Source organism: Mus pahari, chromosome 19 (assembly GCF_900095145.1).
Source record: "Mus pahari chromosome 19, PAHARI_EIJ_v1.1, whole genome shotgun sequence".
NCBI lineage: Eukaryota > Metazoa > Chordata > Mammalia > Rodentia > Muridae > Mus > Mus pahari.
The window spans coordinates 57,149,934-57,171,178 of record NC_034608.1 but is presented as its reverse complement, the minus strand read 5'-3'; the positions used below and the strand labels follow the sequence as shown (position 1 = coordinate 57,171,178).

The 21,245-nt window shown below is 37.2% G+C and overlaps 1 protein-coding gene across 3 annotated transcripts; it reads left to right on the top strand.

Moving 5' to 3' along the window:
• Positions 1 to 23: 23 nt before the first annotated feature.
• On the top strand, positions 24 to 19,496 carry Cnot7 (CCR4-NOT transcription complex subunit 7). Of its 3 annotated transcripts, XM_029531749.1 has the most exons (8): positions 41 to 256; positions 1,595 to 1,806; positions 3,903 to 4,096; positions 9,237 to 9,275; positions 10,656 to 10,817; positions 12,965 to 13,109; positions 16,269 to 16,379; positions 17,918 to 19,496. In XM_029531749.1, the coding sequence occupies exons 2-8, from the start codon at positions 1,690 to 1,692 to the stop codon at positions 18,044 to 18,046; spliced, it is 897 nt and encodes a 298-aa protein (XP_029387609.1). In that variant the 5' UTR covers positions 41 to 256; positions 1,595 to 1,689; the 3' UTR covers positions 18,047 to 19,496. The 3 variants fall into 3 exon arrangements, with proteins under 3 accessions (XP_021074272.1, XP_029387610.1, XP_029387609.1); XM_021218613.1 differs by lacking the exon at positions 9,237 to 9,275 and having other exon boundaries at positions 24 to 256; positions 17,918 to 19,495; XM_029531750.1 differs by lacking the exons at positions 9,237 to 9,275; positions 17,918 to 19,496 and having other exon boundaries at positions 24 to 256; positions 16,269 to 16,385.
• The last annotated feature ends 1,749 nt before the right edge of the window (positions 19,497 to 21,245 follow it).

The window sequence follows — 21,245 nt, the reverse complement described above, 5'->3', positions numbered from 1 at the left end:
GCCCCGCCTCCTGAGGGAGGGCCCCGCCCACCCGGCGCCTGGCGTCATCAGACCGCGCCCTCGCCGGGGACGTGCGAGGAGCGACGTCGCCGCGCCGGGCCGAGCGCCGCTCCGGCTCCCCTTTCCCCCTTGTGCAGGGCGAGAGGCGTCTATGGGGCTCCCGCTGCCGCCGCCGGTACCGCCACCGCCACCGCCGCCGTCGGCTGCTAGCTCTATGGCGAGGAGGAGGAGGAGGAGCGCGAGCTCAGAGACCCAAGTAGATCCGGCGGGGGGGGGGGCCCGCCGGGCGTGTTGGGGCGCGGTGGGCGAAGGGAGCGGGGAGCCCGAGAGGGCGCGCGCCATGGCGCCCGCCGAAGCGCGGCCACGGTGGCCGGAGCTGGCGGAGGCAGGCGGGGAGCCCCGGGGAGGACGGGGGTGCTAACGGGCCGAGGGGGGGGGGCCTGTCAGGGGCGCGGCGCGCAGTGATGACGCCACCGCTTTGTACCTGGGACTTCGTTGTGGGAAGGAAATTGCGAGTGGAGGGCGGTGGCCTACGTGGGGCCCCGGTGGCTTTCGTCCTCGGCCGTGGGGTGGTTTTTTTTTTTTTTTTTTTTTTTTTTTTGAAGAGGGTTTGGGGGGAGTCGGTCTGGCTCCCGGCCACGCGAACAGACACCCAGCCCCTGGCCGGCGGCCAGCCGAGCGAGCTAGCCCTGACATGAAGGCGGCCGTGCTCTCTCCACGTTGCTCGCCCACGGAGGACGCTCGACCTCAGGGATGAGAAGGCCTTGGCCGCCTCCCCCCCCCTTGGAGGGACCCCTCCCCCTGAGACGACAGTAGAGAAGAGGGGATGGAGGAAAGCGGGGTTAGAGTACAGTTGTGTCCCTAGAGCGCGCGTAGGGATCGGTGTGAGGACGGAGGGGGAGGAGGAAAGAAGGCGTGCCCAGCATCACCTTTTGTTTTCTCCAGCGTACATTTACGAGTTTGGGACACCAGGCCACCCTCTTTTGAACTCGCTCGTTTTGGTCGGGGGTTATTGTGTGTTTGGTCCTTGTCCGTCTGTATTAATTATCTCACCATTGTATACCGTGAACCTTGTGTGGATGGCAGAGACATGAGGTCTCTCTTGGGTTGCCAGTTTTTGAAATTAGAAATTTTTAAATTACACATTTCATTCCTTTCCTTTCCTTTCTTTTCTCCCGCCATATGAACATTTGTTTCTGAGATTACCTGATGGCTTTTGAAAACATTTTTTAAAAAATGTTTCCTCTGTTCTGGTTTGAATGAATAAGATTTTAAATGTTTTGTTAGAAGAATAAAAGCAAGCATTCTGTTATGAAACGTTTGATTTTATTGATTTCATTTTTTTTTAGCTTGAAATGGTTCATAGTTTTGTGTGGAGTGAATTGAACTCGGAGCAAATCTTAATTAGTGAAATTTATATTCAGCTAGGAAATCGGTGGTGTGGGGCTTTTATTCTCAAAATGTTAGCTGTGTGCCTTAAGAAAAGGAACTTTGTAAAACTTGGAATCATGAACTTTGTATAAGGAACCTAAGGCTTCTATCAGCCCAGTTTTATAATTCACAGTCATGATATTGGTGTTTTTTACTTCAACAGGTGCATAAGTAAAGGGTAAAGTCTTTCTATGAAACAAATCTTCAATCAAGTATAACATTTTGATGCTCCGAATCTAGACTCCTTGTGCTGTCACTATGCCAGCAGCAACCGTAGATCATAGCCAAAGAATTTGTGAAGTTTGGGCTTGTAACCTGGATGAAGAGATGAAGAAAATCCGTCAGGTTATCCGAAAATATAATTATGTTGCTATGGTATGGACATGACTAAAGCTTTATAAATGCCTTTTGTAAGGGTGAAGTGGAAAGAGTGTGAGTGAATAAGTGTGTGTATGTGTGGTTTTTTTTTTGGGGGGGGGGTTGCACTGAGGCTGGTTTTTCAGTGGCCTAAGACTTCCTGATTAAGCTAGGCTGACTGGCCAGGAAGCCCCAGGGATCCACCTGCCTCTGCTTTCCAAACACTTACATTGCCAGCACATGGGCCATGTACTTTTTAAGCATAGGTTGTTGAGCTTGAACACCAGTCCACATGCTCGCATGCCAAGTACTTTTACCAGATGAACTGTCCCCCTAAGCCCTGGAGTGGGCTATTAAACCCTTCAATTAAACCCTTTTCATTGATAGCTAGGGATTAATTTCATCATGAAAAAAGTGGACTATTTCTTTCAGCGAAGGCCATCAGAAACAAAACTATTTTGACAAAGTTGAGTTTTTTTGCTGCTTGCATTAATCAGCAAGGGATTAGGAATCGGGGACATTTGAATAAAAGTGGCAGACATGCTTTTAGGATTTGGTCTTGCTTCCCCTGGGTTTAAGGGCTTAAGGGAGACAGGCTTCACTGTGCTCTCGGGAAGCTATGGCGTTCCTATGGGTTTTAACAGAGTCTGAGCTGCTGTGTGAGAAGGCAGGAGTGAGATACCAAGGCTGCAGCAGATGGGAAAGAGTCACTCATTTAGCTAGGAGGAGAAAGTCGTGTGGTTTAGACTTCTTTGGCATGGGGAGGAGGACATGGTTACAGAATGGACTTGTTGAAGTACGATTTTGTGAAACTGATTACATTCAGTGGGAGGACTATAGAGCTATCTAAGCATGTCAGCTCAGCTCTAAGCAATCCCAAGGCCATGCTACTTGGACCAAATAAGCTTTCAGAAGCCAGTGAGTTCCTGGGTATCTTTTAAAACAAAGAACAACCAAAATAGAACTTTTAGAGAAAAGATTGCTAAAGCTCCAGAAACATACTTGATCATTAAACAACTCTGCTCTTATAGGTGGTATTTAGTCTGCCTAACATGTTTGTATAATTAATTTTCTGCTTTGTTATTGCACTTTGTATATTTGTTATAGCTAGTCTGTTTTTATGATCCACACAATTATTAGCCCTAGAATGCAGTATTTTCAATGTCTTGCACCTCTATCCCTGGCCTACTTCATGTCTAGCTTAATGTTTATAGAATCCAGTAATTCGCTGGTGATTGTATTAAATTCAGCAAATTTTAAATTTCTTTACTGTTTTATATTGGCTTACTATTTCTTCTTCCTCTTCTTCGTCCTCCTCTTTTTTGTTAGCCTTAATTTGAATGCTCATGCTAAACTAATACATAATTTTCTTACTATCACAAGTTAAAAAGAAGTTCATCTCTGTGGATGAACAGGAATTTCTTTACATAGCATACCATTTAGTAAGGTATATTTGTCCGTAATTAGATCTGAAACTTTCTGTTTGGGCAGGGACCATTATTTTTATGAGCAGTAGAAATTGCTAGTGGTCATTTTATATCTCAGATAATAAGGAATAGCTGCATTACAGAAATAACAGCCTACATGGAGAATGTGAATTGGACATGCTTTCTGTGAATTACACAGAAAACACCTATGCTAACTAAAGAAATGACATTAATGAGACTTTTTCTTTATTTTGGTGGCAAGATAAATGTTGTCTCACTGCTTTGATTGGAAAGCACAGAGTATTTTCTACTTTTAAGTCAATCTTTCATGCAGGTTGAGTTTAGTAATGTAATGCTATAAGTGTAGTTTCATATGCCTACTCCTTAGGAATGGGTTTATGCTTTTTCTTTTCCTTGGAAATGGCCCAAATATTTGCCTGAGTTCATTATGAGTTATCAGTACAGGATAATAATTTATCGATAATTTTCAACTAAGAAAAAGTAATTTAAATTTATAGAATTTTGAGGTCTAACAGGTAATGCTGTTCATGCTTATAAAATAATCATTGAGTGTGAACATACAGAATTTCATTGTCATAGAATTCTCTGACTTGTTTCAAAAATTTCCTGATTGTTTATGGGTTGTATTTATGACCATTTAGTAAATAATTTTCAATTATTTTACAGGACACTGAGTTTCCAGGCGTTGTTGCAAGACCCATTGGAGAATTCAGAAGCAATGCTGACTATCAATACCAACTGTTGCGGTGTAATGTAGACTTGTTAAAGATAATTCAGCTCGGACTGACATTTATGAATGAACAAGGAGAATACCCTCCAGGAACATCAACTTGGCAGTTTAATTTTAAGTTTAATTTGACGTAAGTGGGAAATAAATATATAACCTCAGTTTCCCTGGAAATGTACTAAATATAGAAATTCAAAAGTTTAGGCTTATTATTATGAGGCAGTTGTAATTGCTTCATAGTTAGAAAGATAATAAAAACTTTCTAATTTCAAAGACTTTAGTACTAAAGATGTTATTTCTAAAATATGATGGTCACTTTTATGGAAAGTTATGAAGCTGTATTTTTGTTGCTGTTTCTGTTGTGTTTGTCGTTGTTTAAGTTGCTGCAGATGAAACCTGGGGTCCTAAGCATGACTCTTAGGGTATAGATTTTACTATTACATTTGGCTGTTGTTTTGGGTTTTTTTGTTTTTTTGTTTTTTTTTTTTTTTTGAGACAGTGTCTCGTTATGTAGCCCAGGCTGGCCTGGAACTCTCTATGTAGACAGTGCTGGGCTCAAACTCCCAGAGATCCATCTGCTTCTGCCTCCCAAGTACTGAGATTAAAAAGGCATGTACCACCACACATAGAGCTATCACATTTGTTTTTATGCCCAACTTGGAATTCATATGATTGGGTGGCACTTTGCTGACTAAACAAGCAGGTATCATTCAGCTACAACTCCAGTCTACTATAGACTTGTTAAGATAGTCATTATTCCTGTGAAGAAATTTTTATTACAGTCATACTTTGCATTCTAAATACTGACCACATGTACTAAGATGTTTCTTGGAAAATTGGGGTTATTTTCTTTTCAAATTCATTTTCTTCCCATGTAATCCTCAACCTCTTAATCTACATACAGAAAATGTAATAGTATTGAAGCTTGCATATTTACCAAAATCTGATGTCTAACTCAAATCTTGGGTATAAACTAAAATAGTTCTACATTAATTATTGCAATCTTCATAGCTGAGGGAACTACATGAAGGTGAGTCCATCCTTTTGACACAGCATCATTGGCAAAGTTTATGCTCAAGAACCATGCAGTTGAATTTTTAAAATTTATTTACACACACACACACTGTTTTAAGTAAGTTTGCCACATTTATAACCATTGTGGAGTTCATATGACTTCTGAGCTTCAGGATATAAGTGCCTAGTAGGGGACAGGGGCATATTATTGCTGTTCAGGTATGGAAATAAAATATATAGTATATTCTACACTATGTTACAATATTGTGGTGCCCTTCTGCTTGGTAGCCTATATTTGTATAATGTGATCAAACATCTGGTGTGAAAAATAGCAACAGAAAATGATAAAAACAATCAGTGCTAGTGTAAGAATTCTTACATGAGAATCCTTTCTTCATTCCTATTCTTTGTTGAATATGTACTGTTTTTTAAATGTTAGACCTAATGAATAGCAGGACTAATGGTTTTAGAAGGCGATAGTGTAAGCAATGCAGTTGCGTATCTTTAAAATGTATTGTTAGTCCTCTAAATAATCCTGATCGTATTTTAATACCTAGTACTGCACTGACAGTCCCTGTAGACCCTAGAAAGTCTAACGTGCTCATCCCTGCTTTCATCATTTTATAATGTTTCATGAGCACTTCAGCTTTGGAACAAGTTGAAAATACCCTTCCAATGCTTTCCTCAAATGATTACTGTGTTCTTTAGTTTTTTCCTATTTGACTTCTTCAGGGTTCTTTTTTACCCCTCAAATTAATCATCATAACATTGGTTTTTGTTTTTATTTTGTGTGTGTGTGTATATATATATATATATATATATATATATATATATATATATATAATACTTGGTTTGTGACTGGGAGCTAATATATCCATGTTTGGTAAAGCTGGTAGTCTCCTTTGCAAGATGGTCGTTTTTGTAGCAGTGATTTTTCCATTATTCTCCAGGAACATTTGTTTTTTTTCTTACTCAGACAAAACTAGTTTTACTGCCAATTTTGCTATTTCTACTAATGGTAACATGATAGGAATGGTAAAGAAAAGAGTGCATTGGCTGGGGAGGTGACTCAGTGCTCAAGTGCCTGCCATCATGGTAGATGATCTTAAGTATAATGCTCAGGACCCACATGGTGGGAGAGAACTGAATATGTGTCATATGATGGACATGTGCAGGCACGCACGCGCACACACACACAAACACACTTGAAAATTTTAGCCTAAAAATTTTAAGAAGAAAATAGTGAAAAATGTTAATCAGAGCAAAAGCCTTTGAGAAGATAAAAGTAGTACTGCATAATGTGGGAAGTATCATAATAGCATCTTAGACGTGTTGAAGAATCGTGGAAATTGACTTTGTTGAATGCCTAGAAGGAACATATCAGTGCATTAGGCTCTGCGGCACAGTGTTGGTGAACGTTGTCCAACATCATAATAACTTAGTGGTTTTCATCTCTCTGCCTGTTGTCTGTGCTTGTGAAAATTTTTGTGTTTAATTCTCACATTTGTCCATGTCAGGGTTCTTGTAGGTTTGCCAGTGTTCTTTCAGGTTTTACCATTAGCATCAAGGGAGTAAATGCAAATAATTATTTATCAGGTGTAGATAAAAAGATTTGTGGAAAGATATGTGTGGTTGTAGTGTGTGTTTGCTTAGATTCTTGAGAGTGGCCCATTTATAAGAAATACCTGCAATCGGAAGACCACTCATCAAGTGTTACTTAACATTCTCTGAATCCTGGAGGCATGACTTGTAATACCTAAATCAGTGTTAGGTAACAAACATTTAGGACCAAATACTCTATGTAAAAATATGTCTTTAGACATACTGGTATTTTGGTCACTGTAACTGTTATACTTACTGTGGGCTTGAAAGCAAGCATGTTTATAAATGTGTGTTTTAAAGCTAAGTCTTCACTTTCTTTGCCCAGTGCTTGATAAACTCTGTAACAGAAAAGAACATCACAGCCTTAGTTAAGGAGCACACTGACTGCTATAGTGTCCTCTTCAGAGCTAAGCTTGGGTGTTATGGAGTGAGCAAGCTGGGTTATCCTCACCACTGACATAGCCTAGAACTGTTGACTTGATGGACAGCATTTTCTAACCTTCTCATTAGCTCCTCAGGTGAGGTAAACACACTTACCGGGTGTGGACTGTTAACATTGAAGTATATACATTTTAGACATAAAGAAAGAAAACTTGACTGTAACAGTGTTACACTGTGACTTTATAAAGCCTATTTGCTGACATTTTTTTTTCTTTTTGTTTACAAAAAGCATGCTTTTGAAACTGCATTGTATTGAAAAGTTGAAACAACTTTTACTAGTTTCTCAACACTTCCTCCTAGTTGTTGTGTAACTATTATATTTTTGGTATATATTAAGGATTTCTCATTTATATGTGCTACTGGTGATATTGTTATTCAGAGTTCTGAGTAATCGGTTACTTGACCTTTTTTTGTTTTTTTGTTTGTGTGGGGTTTTTTTGTTTGTTTGTTTACTTTTGTGTAGCTCTGATTGTCTTGAACTTGCTGTGTAGACCAGGGTGGCCTCAAGCTTAGAGATCTGCCTGCCTCTGCCTCCTAAGTGGACCTTTTTCTTAATGTACTGTGGTATATCTATGCTATGGTTGGATGATTACGGAATATGCTTTAAGGTTGGATGGTGATAAGGTTGGATGATATAGGTGGATGATTTGGGTATATACTTTAGGTTCTTTAGTGAGCCTCTCATATGGTTCCTGACTTATGATGGCTCAATTTACACTTTTTGACTATATACAGAAGAAGTATGCATTCAGTGGATGAGACATTAAATTTTGAATTTTGTTCCATTTCTTTGGCAACACTGTCTACTCTTATACAGTGTTGGATAGCAGTAGGAAGCACCATCTCCTAGCCTGCTGCTTCTCCTAGGGTAGCTTTCATTACACTCTGCTGCCAAGCATTTATGTGATGTAGTAATGTTTTCACCTTTTGTTATTGTCCTCCTAACTTCTAATGAGGTTATCAGGTCATAATGTTAATCGTGGAGTATTTGTTATGTCCTTCAGAAACTTTGTGGTTAATTTATTGGAAGTAGATATCTAAATCCAAAGTTGAAATCTTGTCAAATTTTATGTATTCATTCCCAGAATGAATATTTCAGTAAATTTTAACTGGGCACACATGTGCATATTAAGAAACAAGCAGGCGGGCTTGCTACTGTTTTCTGAAAGTTATAGTCCTTTGCAAATTGGAAACTTCTGCTCAGTTTCATCCATCAAAAGGATAAATAATTAGCCTATTTTAAATAGCTTTTGAGAATACTTCCTTGTGAGAATACTTCCTTTTTATTTGTCTTCTTGTCGTTCATAGACTTTGCAATTTTAGGTATATTTTTGTGTTATTACTTTATTTGAGTTATTGTTATTTGAGTTTATTGTTATTAATTTAATTTATTAAAAACTAAAGATTGTTAACCATCAGTATGAGAGTAAGTGACATTTGAAGAAGGTGCTATATCGACCCTATGGTGGGTATCTGGGAGGTAATCAAGAAGTAGTTTAATGATGATAAGAACACGTTTAGAAGTGTGAGTTCTTATAATAGGGTTTATTCATATTATTATAAAAATAGGAAATTTGGTATTTTTACATGATTGAGTTAGTAGATAGTGCATCTTTAGGATATTAACTAAAGATAGCTAAATATACCTATGCCTTTTGGAAAATCTTTGGAGATTTTTACATGTTTTTTACTCATGTTCAGTCATAACTATATACTTTGCTAACTTAAATCTGAATAATAGATCTAACAGGCAGTAGCCAACACTAGATGAAATTCTTACAGTTTGACTAAACAATGTTATAGTTACTTTTTAATGTTAGTTTTAGTATTTTTTCCCTTTATTGCTAGAATGTTTGAGAGTAGAGAAAGCAGAATGTAGAACATCTAAGGTTGGTACCATCAGAAAAGGATAGTATAGTGACTGGGAAATGGACCTCCTAATTGCTATCAAACTCACCTTACTGTAGGAAGTTTCCTTCATCCTCTCTAGAGACTAACCTCACCCATAAGGCTATGAGTTAGGTATTATAAAGCATGAGTTCTGTACCAAACTTTATTATAAAAGACTCATTCAACAAAGCTTAGACTGAGTTATATAAATTTTGCAGAAGAGAGAGAAAGGGACTGTTCATATGTCTTTGTTTGCCAACCTTACTTTATTATAAAATACCGAGGTACTCCTCCAGGTCTCTCACCTGGGAATTGTGATTCAATAGGTCTGGGACTGCATTGGGACCTGGGAATCCATATTTTTGGTAAGTTCCCCTGGTGATTATTATCATTGGGCAAGTTTGGGAAATAATGGCTTAAGTGCACCAAGACTCACTGTCCTACCTTATTGATGTATTATTTAATTTGGTAATGGTTACATAATGTTGACTATAATAAAATAACTTGAGCATGTGGCTAAGAGCAACATGAGCCTGGAGAACAGTCTACTGTATTCTTGATTGATTAATCATATTTAAACAAGCTTCAGTGTGAGCCCAAGGACCTCGTTTAAGGGACATATTTTTAGTATAACAAACTATTTAACTGACGGTATTGGGAGGGTGGGGGCTGCATTGAATTTATTCTGATATCTTTCCTACAGGATTTTTCAAGAGAAAGCATGATGGAAAGTGATGATTGTGGCTCCTCTCTGTTTTTAGACGTTTCAATTCTTAACTCTGTCATTTAGTTCCTGACAGTCTGGGAACTAAAACTGACCTTTGAAATTGATTTCCAGAGAATAAACTACAAAAATACATTTGATGAAAGTCAAACATTTATTTCGGTTTTGTTAGTTTTATTGAAGTCTTTTATAGAAATTTTCTTTTGCTGATGGTAGAGACCAATGTTAAGGTTAAAAAAAATAAATAAAAATAAATGGTAAATCCACAAGATACTTTTTCATGAATCTTCAACTTTTTAATATAATACTTAACGTATTTGTGCTTAGAAATTATAGGTGGCTTTTTGTCTGATTTAAGTAAAAGTTTGAAGAGCTGGTTTATAGTTGTGCTTCCTGGCTTGGTTTAAGGTAGTCGTCTAGGATTGTATTTGCCTCTAATGTAGGTATGTGATTGCTGAAGAAGAAATGATGTCATAACTGAGTCTTTAATTCTGAACAGTTCACTGCTTACTAGAGGCGCTGAAAGGCTCCTCATTTGTGAGAGGAGGCATCTCCTTTTTCTTTAAGATGGAATGTAGTTTAACTCAGCCACAAGAAATGTTGGCCCCTTGGTGTCTCCTTCCTGGTTCTGCTGAGAGCATGAGAGGTGTGCATAGCCCTCAGGGCTGTGGTTACAGCTCCATCTGGCAGCACTAAAATAGCTGCAGAGACTGAAAAGACCATGTCTGTGGTAGCCTCTGGTGAGTAAAAGACCCTTTTTAAGCCCAGTGAAATTTATGTAGTATTTAGAAGCTGATGAAATTGAGTTGGTGGTAAGGGTTAACTCACCATTGGACTATTTTGAATGATTATTTACTTTTTGGATACCTTATATTTTATTTTTCTTGATCATTTTGAAGCATTTGAATGGTTGGACATAAACCAATCCTCTGTCTTGTTTCTGCATTGTAGTTGTAGGCATAAGTGGAGAACAACTGTTTAATGGGAATTTTGAACTTTTTTGTTTTCTTTCTCCTGCCAGGGAGGACATGTATGCTCAGGACTCTATAGAGCTACTAACAACATCTGGTATCCAGTTTAAAAAGCACGAGGAGGAAGGAATTGAGACCCAATATTTTGCAGAACTTCTTATGACTTCAGGCGTGGTTCTTTGTGAAGGGGTCAAATGGCTATCATTTCATAGGTACAAAAAAAAAAATTAAATAAGGGGTTGCAGTATGCTTCCATCCCATCTGCCTTACATCTGTCTGGGTCACTGTGTCAGCAGTGTTGTGCTTAGCTCTAGAAAGAGTTAACTGCCACGAGTCTGTCTAAGACCTCACCGAGAACAGTGCTGTTTATCTTTTAACAAAGCATTTGTTGTAACCTGAGAGGGAATGGTGCTTAGTGGCTAGAAACAGCTTCCCTTCAAACCTGGCAGAGCTACTGAGGGTTTGTGTCCCCTTCCTTCTTAACCAGTGTTCAATCTTAGATTTTATGTTTATATAAAGGGAGGAATTCATTCTTTAAAAGCTTGGTGGTACTTCTCTGATGTTAGCCACTGTGCTAAGATTCTAAAATTGAACACAACAGACTAAAATTTTCCTTCCCATGTCCTTGTCATTCTGCGAAAGGTAAATCAGCACCGTTTTTAGTAACCTGATTTCCGGTGTGGCATGTTGTATAGTAATAGTAAATGTGACGAAGAGCAACTCATCCACAGAGACAAGGCCGAGGATGGATATTTAGGAGGTTGCTTGGGTTTGGTTGGGGTTGCTTTGATGAGGTGATTGGGAAGACTATCCTTATGAAAAATGCCTTCCAGATTTTTCTCAGTGGTCAATTACAACCTATTTAAAGCATCTCATATTTTATATATACTGTATATGATGATGTTTAATTCTTTATTATAAAAATTAAACTGGATAATTAAGGAGGATTTCTACAAGGAAGTTAATTCATATAAAAGTCAATTTACTTAGAGGTGTGAAAATGTTTTTCTATGCAAGTTCTAGAACTAAAAGAGACTTGATGTTATTGGGTTTATTAATTATCTGATAACAAGGTTTCTATCTATGTTCTTAGGTTTTTAAAAAGCACAGTGTTTCCTGGCATAGTGACACATGTCTTTAACTCTAGCACTCTAGAGGCAGATGCAGGAAGATCTGTCTGTAAGTTAAAGCCAGCCTAGTTGATAAAGTAAGTTCCAGACCAGTCAGGGCTACACCATCAGACTTTTTCATCAAAGAAACAAAAACCAAAACCACACATACCTGCTCTTGGGTACGTGTACCAAAGATCTTCTATGGTAAAACTTCTCCTCCTTCATATTATAAGTAAAATAATAAACATCAAGTAAAAGTTTATTTTGTATCTCCTCCAAAAAATAGGCTCAGTAAGGTCATTTGCCAAATATGAGTTTAAATTATAAGAAAAAGGTATTTTATAGCTATAATTCCTCTCCTTTAAACCCATGGAGAAAACCCATGTACCTAAAGGTCAGTACCCACAAACATTTGTCTGTATAGAGAACTCTGGGAATTGGGCACTTCAAGGAAGGCTTGCTGTCACGGGCCCTTCATAGAAAGTAATGTTGAAGAAGTCCGGGATTGGAGGGAGTTAGGCAGCTATGGAAAAAGTGCTAAAGGATGTGTAATGTCAATTTGAGGGAGCAGGGGGTTGTATTATATTTAAAAAAAAAACAGTTCTTTTCCTTAGTTCTATCATATTTAACTTTCCCATTGATAACTGTCTCTTGGAGAGTTATACTGACATAGAAACAACATTTGAGGAAATGTACATCTTAATAAAGTCACTTAGTGGAAATGAAATACTTAGGGATTTATTCTTTAAAATTGGAAAGTGTCACCATCTCATTCATGTAAATGGTGACAAGATTTTACATGACTTTTGCCTTTGGCATGCTAATCTTGCTGGCTTATAACATTTTCATATACCTTCCCATTCACTGTGGCAGTGACCTTACTGACCCTATCTTTTGGGGGTGTGTGGTTGACATAACACTCAGCTTTTACTTGGGTATTGGGGATCAAAATTAAATACTCATGTGTGAACAGCGTCTCTCCAGCCCAGAATTTTCTTACGTATCAGAAAAATGTTATTTTAGTGACTGTAGAGTTAAATTGATAGTATCATGTGTTTAGGATGCTGAGTGATCAGTTTCTGCATTGTAGTTATGAATGTGTTTCTTTTCATTGCTCCTGTGTGTACATTATTGTTAATCATTTTGCCTATAGCATGAATTGTTTAACTTTCTATCTGAAAAACTAATTTCTTTCATTGTATGGTATTAATGTATTTTTTTCTGAATTATTTTAATCTTTTTATTAGTGGTTATGACTTTGGCTATTTAATCAAAATTCTGACCAACTCTAACTTGCCTGAAGAAGAACTTGACTTCTTTGAGATCCTTCGATTATTTTTTCCTGTCATTTATGATGTGAAGTACCTCATGAAGAGCTGCAAAAATCTCAAAGTAAGGCTTCAGATGACTTTATCTGGAACTAGCACATTAGTTAGACCAATGATTCTCAACCTGGAAGTTGAACAACCCTTTCTCAGGGATTAATTATAACCATTGGAAAACACAGATATTTATATTATGGTTCATAGCAGTAGAAAAATCATAGTTAAGAAATGATGAAAATAGTTTTATGGTTGGGGGTCACCACAATACAACTGTATTAAAGGATGCCGCATTAGGAAGGTTGAGAATCCCGATTAGACCAAGTAATTTCTATGGTATCTTAGGCCTGAATGTTTTAGAAGTTACGTTAAGCTGGGCAGTGGTGGCACACACCTTTAATCCCAGCACTTAGGAGACAGAGGCAGTCGGATTTCTGAGTTCAAGGCTGGCCTGGTCTACAGAGTGAGTTCCAGGACTACACAGAGAAACCCTGTCTCTCGAACCCCCCCCCCCAAAAAAAAAAGGTTGCATTAAATTATCCGATCCTATTCTTAAATAACATATAGACAATCACTCTTCAAAGCTGCAGTATTTATCTTAACAGGATAAGGTTTGTTTTAGTTTTGTGTTTTGCTTGGTTGGATTTTTGTTTTGTTGTAGATTCTTTAAATTGTATTTTATGTATATGGGTATTTTACTTGCATGTGTATATGCACCAAATGTGTGCCTGCTGTCTGAGGAGGTTAGAAGAGGGCATCTCATCTCCTAGAATTATAGTTATGGATGGTTGTGAACCACCAAGCTGTGTTTGGGCTGAATCTAGGTCCTCTGCCAAAACAGCAAGTGCTCTTACCTGCTGAGCCATCTTTCCAGCCCAGAATAAGGTTGATAGGTTAATTTCATTAAATATATTTAAGATGCACACACACTCTCTCTCACTCCTGTGGAAGTTATAGCAAGAGGTAGCAGAGGCTAAAAGAGTGTCAGACCCTCTGGAACTGGAGTTAGGGTACTTGTGAGCCACCTAGTGGGTGCTAGGAGCTGAAACTTGGTCCTCCACAATAGCAGTGCTCTTAGCTGCTGAGCCAACTCTTTAGTCCCCAGAATAAATTTTTAACAAAAGCCAAGCTAAGGGCCATGTTTTTGTTACTGATGCCAGATTGAGGATCATGAACTGAAATGAAAGTGTGAGGTGTAGCACACTAACTGAGCCTGTATTGCAGAGGTTCTCACACTCCCAGCACACAGAACTATCATAAACATACAGATTGGGGTTGGCCAGCAGCAGGCAGAGACATTCAGTAGTGTTCTAACATCGTTTGCCTTCAGATTATCCTGACTAGAGACTCTCCTTTATTCTTTCTTGTTAAGTATGATGTTATTTTCGTAGCTAAAACTGGTTAGGCATAAATACTATATAGTAAATGTGTAGGTTCTATATAGACAGTAGCTTATTCTGATAATACTGAATGTATGTAGCCATGTATGTTTAACCTTTGAACATTAATTTTATCAAAACAAATGTTTCCTGATTAAAGAAAAGTGCTACTTTGGCTTAAGAGCAAATTCCCCTGAGTTGGCACAGATCCCTGGCAATACAGTGAGTAGGTTTTTAGTTGCTGGATTTTGGTGTGGTATGTAAGTTATAACTAAGGTTAACAAGTGTATGTGTAGCCAGTATTGTCCCTGTCTTCAGTAAAAACCAAGGTTGGTCAAGTTTTCCCTATCTAGATTTTAGAAAAATACAAACAGAGCTTTGCTTTAGCTTTGCTTTAGGAAACAGTAAGGAATTTAATCGTTTTTCTTAAGCAAGAATGGAGGAATTATAATGTGGAAGCTTTAGTTTCAACAATTTACTGAGAATTATAGAACACAAATAATTTGCCTCTGATGTAGATGTGGTGCCAAATAACTAGGAGAACTTCTTGAAAGATTGTCTCATGACTGTCAGTTGAAAGTCATAGAATCCTGTGTCATTTGAGGTTTCCTCATAAGTGAACTCCAGCAGAATATCCTGACTACTTACACAGATGAGTGTCATGCTGAGAATCTAAGGCTTCAAGTTCCCATCTGTCTGGCTCTGGAAGTTTTTGTTTTTTGTTTTTTTAATTGACAGCTTGGTACAATAATAGTTTTCAGAAACAGAGTCCTAGTTTTTTATTCATCTATATATTCAGAAATACCTAAAAATATCAAATATTTTATTGATTGCTATGTGAGCTGCTCACATTAAAAGTGTATGTTAGCAATAAGGTGCTACCAATCACTCATATCTAGTCTGCTGTGTTCTAAGCAGCTGCTAAGGATGCATAGTGCACACAATGTTTCTAGCACAGAAACAGTTGCTGGACAGAAGTTCTGTAAAGCTAGGATGCACTGCAGATGGCATGACTTGATAATAAAGGCTTTTTAATTTAAGGAGGAAGTTGATTGGTAGTCTCCTTCTGTGTCTGCCTTTTATTTCTTCTCTTTTCCTTTGACTCTCATTATTTTTCTCAGTCATAGCTATAGTAATATAAGTAGATCAGAGCAAACCATTCTAAAAGAGTTGTATATTTGTAAAATTCTCTTCTTAGTTGAGAAAATGAAAATTATGTGGTAGATTGACAATTACAGTGGTCTGAACACTCATGTTGTCTTTGTTTTATTTAGTTTTAAATACTTTAGGGGATGGGCTGGAGAGATGGCTCAGTGGTTAAGAGCACCGACTGCTCTTCCGAAGGTCCTGAGCTCAAATCCCAGCAACCACATGGTGGCTCACAACCATCCATAATGAGATCTGACGCTCTCTTCTGGTGCATCTGAAGACAGCTACAGTGTACTTAGATATAAAGAAATAAATCTTTTAAAAAAAAGACTTTAGGGGATACAGATATTTTTAATGATTGATGGTTTAATACACTGAGTGTGGTTTATTACTGTTACCCTGAATATCATCTACTTCCTCCATATCTCTGGAAAATTGTTAAGGCATGTTTAAATTGCCTTAAAATGTATAATTAAAATAAAATTTTCCTATTAGAATTTCATATTCTGGTAAAAAAAAAAGGCTTTGATAATCCACAAATAAGTTACAAATTCATATTTTATCAATCCCCTTGCCATCTTTACAAGGTTAATCTTTTCATATTAAAAATGTATTCATATTTTTGTCAGTGTCTAAACCTGTAATTGTGAATTCCAGTCCCAAAGTCTTCTCTATTTGACAAGCAACTTTTCTTCTTCTAGGGTGGATTACAGGAAGTTGCTGAGCAGTTAGAGCTGGAGCGGATAGGACCTCAACACCAGGCAGGGTCTGACTCACTGCTTACAGGAATGGCCTTTTTCAAAATGAGAGAAGTATGAAGACATCAGTGCCTTTTTCTTGGTTGTTAGGTAGAGAACATTAAAGGTCTGATGACAAAAGTTTTGGGCATTAAGAACCTACTAAGTGAAGATATAAATAGAGGTACTATATAAGTTACATCCACCACATTTGAATGAAAGTGTTATAAATAAGTCCTCCTGAAATGAAACTCAAAAGGAAATAGAATAAATTCTTTATAGAATAAAAAACATTATTTATTCTACTGAAATAAGTTGTTTATAGAATAAAAAATTAGGTGATTGTAGAAATCATGTACATATGAACATGCTGTTTTTTAAGCTAAAAATGTAATAATGAGGGAACTCAACTTTCTTAGACCCCATACAAGCCAGGTAGTCTTACCTTCTCTGTCTTGAAACTGGTGGCGAAAATAGATTTGCTCATGTCATTCTTCATTGCTTTAAAAAGGTTTTATAAAGTAGAACTTAACAGTTTTTACTAAGTCTTAAAGGGCTTTTTGAATATATAGGTATTAAATAAATCTGGCATATAGTTGAATCAAAACTATCAGGAATTTCCCCATTAAGTACTTCAAGTATAAAATTGTTAGGAATAAAAGGATGATATGTAGTGGAACTGAGTGTTTTTAGGATAGATAACTAGGTGATAGATGTCATGGTTACTTCATTGCTGATAATAATAAACAAATTTTAATTGTATATCCACACATATATACATACACACATATGTATCCTATTTTTGTTTGGTACGTGTGTGTGTGTGTGTGTGTGTGTGTGTGTGTGTATCCTAATTTGGTTTGGCATAAATGGTACAAATATATATAATGTGCCTACAGAAACACATTTTTATAAAATAGTTGCTGTGGAATTATTTTGAGTATATTCTCTTGGTAAAACATGCTATTGATAGAGCTCATTTGATCTGTTTTGCCAGGTAGTATCGATTTAGAAGTTACTTGAATTGTCCACTCACATAACTAACTTGTCTAGTTTCAATATAGGACCACCTTTTGGATTTTTATTTTAAAATGTTTTATGGCTAGTCAGTGGTGGATTTCTGACACCAGTTTGTTATCTTTATTTATTTACTTTTTTATTGGCTTCTTCAAGGACAGTAATGTAGTGAGAATATTGAGGTTTACTGTCAATAACACGTTTAGGATTTTGTTAATTTTAGTCAGTTCACCCTTGCACATAGACTTAAGACAACCTAAAATGGTTTAATGTCCCCTCCCCTTCTTGCATTATTTCTCATATTCTGTGAAGTTTGTTATATTAAAGAAATGAAAATGTCTGCCATGTTTTTTATGCTCATAAATTCTTATTAAAATGAGGTAAATGTTAATGAAAAAGATTTTTGCTTTTTAGAACGTGTCCTTTAAGCCTGTAGTTAAGGGCATCAGTCAGTCTTATTTATTAAATATGCAGCATAGCTTCTTGAAGGAACATCACAGAAAGAGTTAATAGCAATTACAGTGTTGAGATGTAAACTACAGGTGGTATCATTTGCTTAAAATGATTTTCTTTTTCTTTCAAAATTTTCTTTTTAGATGTTCTTTGAAGATCACATTGATGATGCCAAATACTGTGGTCACTTATATGGCCTTGGTTCTGGTTCATCCTATGTACAGAACGGCACAGGGAATGCATATGAAGAGGAAGCCAGCAAGCAGTCATGACAGGAAATAGTCTTATTTTTATTTTATACGAGTTACACACATGCTTGTATATAGGTTTTATCATCCCTTAAATAATAGGCAATACCTCCCCCTCCTTTTGTAGACCTTTTCTGCTTTCAGTAATAAGTATGGCCTTTCTTAGCTATGATCTTAATAAATTAAAGTACATTCAGGTTAAATCTGGCCTTAATTTAATACACTTCTTATCAAGCTTGTGTGACAAAGCTACATTACTGAATAATTTGATAAACTTTGCCTACTTGAGCTTGGTTTTGTTTTTCCCTTTTCCTAAATTAACTAGCATTGAGTGTAATTTATTTCCCTCTTCCATGCCTCTCCTTCTATTCTGCAGTACTTATAGGTATTTAAGATTGTGGACCATCAAGTTTGCACTTTAGAGAGTGATTTCAATCCTCTATTTTATCAGAAATTGTGATTTTTCTTGCTCTTAGCTAGAAAAATGACCACCTACCACCTTTTTACAGTATTTGCTTGTTTTTGACATTCAGAGTACAGCACGTGCATTGTGCAAATTGTTCAACAGGAATAACAGAAAAAGACAAGGAACTACTGAAGAGCCTAGTAACTACTGTTTCTGTGTTTAGTGTTTAGCCTTCCAAGCACATCTCATGTCTGTTGGTTTCTAATTGGCATGCATAGGCTGCTATGTGACTGAAGAATTTCAAACCAGCTTTACACCCTTCAGGAAGAAGCCCTTGTGATTGGCTATGTCCTCTGTGCCAGAAGGCTGGCCATTAAGATGTTGGAGCTCCAGTTTTATGACAACACCACCTCCCTTGATCGGCTTCCTTTTACTCCATCACTTTTACCCTTACTGTTTTATTTTATAAACATATTTATGATGTTCTTGATTTGTTGATTACACAAATCAATTTCATTAAAGTCCAAAGATAACAAGTCTTAAGGTACATTTTATATCATTAAAAATACAAAAAAAAATGTGATTTCATAAATGCTACAAAAACAAATAATGGAGAGATTTGGTGCAAAACAACAAAATGCAAAATATATATATAAATACACACATATATAGCTAATAAAATTACCTGAGGAGTGTAATGCTTGTTTATTTTTTTGTGTATATCTTTGCAATCTATTTTATATATATTGACAAGAGACTGTGAAATATTTAGCCATGCAGAATATGTGACCAGACCAGAGCATGTGTTGGAAGATTTTGGTGAACATTAACTCTACCCTGAAGTGATGGACTACAAGTTGTAATGTGTGTTATCTACACTTCAATCAATATTAGCAAGTCTCTAACTGTTAGCAACATAGTTCGTTTCCCTTGTACATTCTGTAAACATGATACGAAAATGCTGTACCTGGGCGGTCCTTTTTAAACTAAACATTATTTGCAAAACAGAGGGTATTATTTGTTTTTAAAGCTTTTGTAAATAAAGGCTTCAAAAATGTTTTCCTATATGTTTGTGACTGATGACTTTGGTTTTGAAGCACTTATTTAGAAGTGTTGAATATTTGAGTCATTTTCTCTGGGTAACAGGACTTCACTAGCTATAGGTGGTTGTGTTTGTGTGTGTTTTATTTTTTTCAAAAGATTGGTTTAGTTTTTATTAGTATTCAAATTCTAGTAAGGTCAGCTGATCCATAAATCAATTCTCCAGCCTAGAGCCTGGGCCATGAAGCAAGGCATTCTGAACCCTTTGTATCAACTGTATTTCTTTTTCTTGCTCTTTGTAAGTACCTGACTGAAAGAAATTAAAAGACTCTGGTTATGGAAGCTCACATCTGTAATCCTGCTGTTGTGAGTGACTGTCCTGAGTCATTATCCACTGTCTTGGTGTGTTCAGCTGCACTCCCTTGTAAAAGGATTTTTCCATGCTGGGCTTTTTATCTGATTACATCCCATCGAGGCAGGATGGAGAAGGCCAAAATAGCCTCACTTGAGTATCCAGACACTATACTATTGTACAGCTTTTCCTTAATTGTACATGTCCTGGGAGAGGCTAGAGGTTATAGACCTAGAAGATTAGGAGAAATTAGTATATGCAGATAATGAGAAGCCTGTCTCCCTGTTTGGTAAAGACTTTCTATTTTTTTATTTTTATTTTATTTTTTTTTTTTTTTTGGTAAAGACTTTCTAATTATAACTGTTGAGAAAGGAGTATCCATATCATTGCCAGTAACCCTCACATTATGCTCTGTAAAGAAACTCCACAAACTCAATGTTTCCTCAGAGTGAAGGTGGGCCATGGTTTATCCTTGGAACCCTAGGGGGAGGACTAAATACTTTTAATCTCCCCAGGAACACCTAGCATTTTTATCTCCCCAGGAACACCTAGCATTGGGGAGATCCAAGGAAGATCATGAGTTTGATAAGAGTAGAAAACCCTGGTTTCAATCCCCTTTAACCTCCAGAAAGGGTGGAAGGGAATCTTTCTGTCTTTTGCTTTTGTAAGACTTACAAACTAAGCATACTTACCACAACCTTACTATGACTTATTTTGAAAATCCAAGATGAAGCAGTGTTCTATGGTTTCTTTTTGATCTTCCTCTCAGAAACTGGAACTGCTTGTTCTGCAGCTGTTGCTGAGTTTCCTGATTTATATTAATTTGGCTTTCTTCTCTAGAAGTAACTTGCTCAGGACTGTTGAAACCTTACTAAATCTCAGCTTTGAATACATTTGATCCAGTCATCTGGAATCAACAGTCTTTACAGAAGAAAGGTTGAACTGGTCTATAAGGCAATCTGCTGTACTTTTGTGTCTTGCAAACTGAGAATTTAAAAACCGTTTTTTCAATGGTTAGACTGTGTGCAGAACATGTCCTGACATGTAAATTATATGAAATTCCAATTTCAGTATCCGTAAGTGAAGGATTAGTTTTTAGATTTATTTAAGTATATGTAAATGAATGTATTGACTGAATGTATGCATATGCACCAGGTTCATGCCTGGTACTTGGAAACATCAGAAGAGGGCTTTGGGTCCTCTGAGATTACTTGTGGTTATGAGCTACTGTGTGTATGCTGGGAATAAAACCCAACTCTTTTAGGAAAGCAGTCAGTGCTCTTAATCGCTGAGCCATCTCTAGTCCATAAATGAGAGGTTTATTGTAATTGTGCCCCATTAATCATCCATGGATTGTTCATGGCTGTTTTGACAGTAGGAAAGTTAGGTTGCTGCTGCAGAAGCTGCTTATGATGTGCATGATC

What these genes read in the sequence shown, in the direction of transcription:
- Cnot7 (XM_029531749.1), top strand. Translation starts at nt 1,690, where the DNA reads ATGCCAGCAGCAACCGTAGATCATAGCCAAAGAATTTGTGAAGTTTGG. An exon ending in CCTGGGAATCCATATTTTTG is followed by an intron (nt 9,276 to 10,655) that starts GTAAGTTCCCCT and finishes TTCTCCTGCCAG; the next exon opens with GGAGGACATGTATGCTCAGG. An exon ending in CCTTTTTCAAAATGAGAGAA is followed by an intron (nt 16,380 to 17,917) that starts GTATGAAGACAT and finishes TTTTCTTTTTAG; the next exon opens with ATGTTCTTTGAAGATCACAT.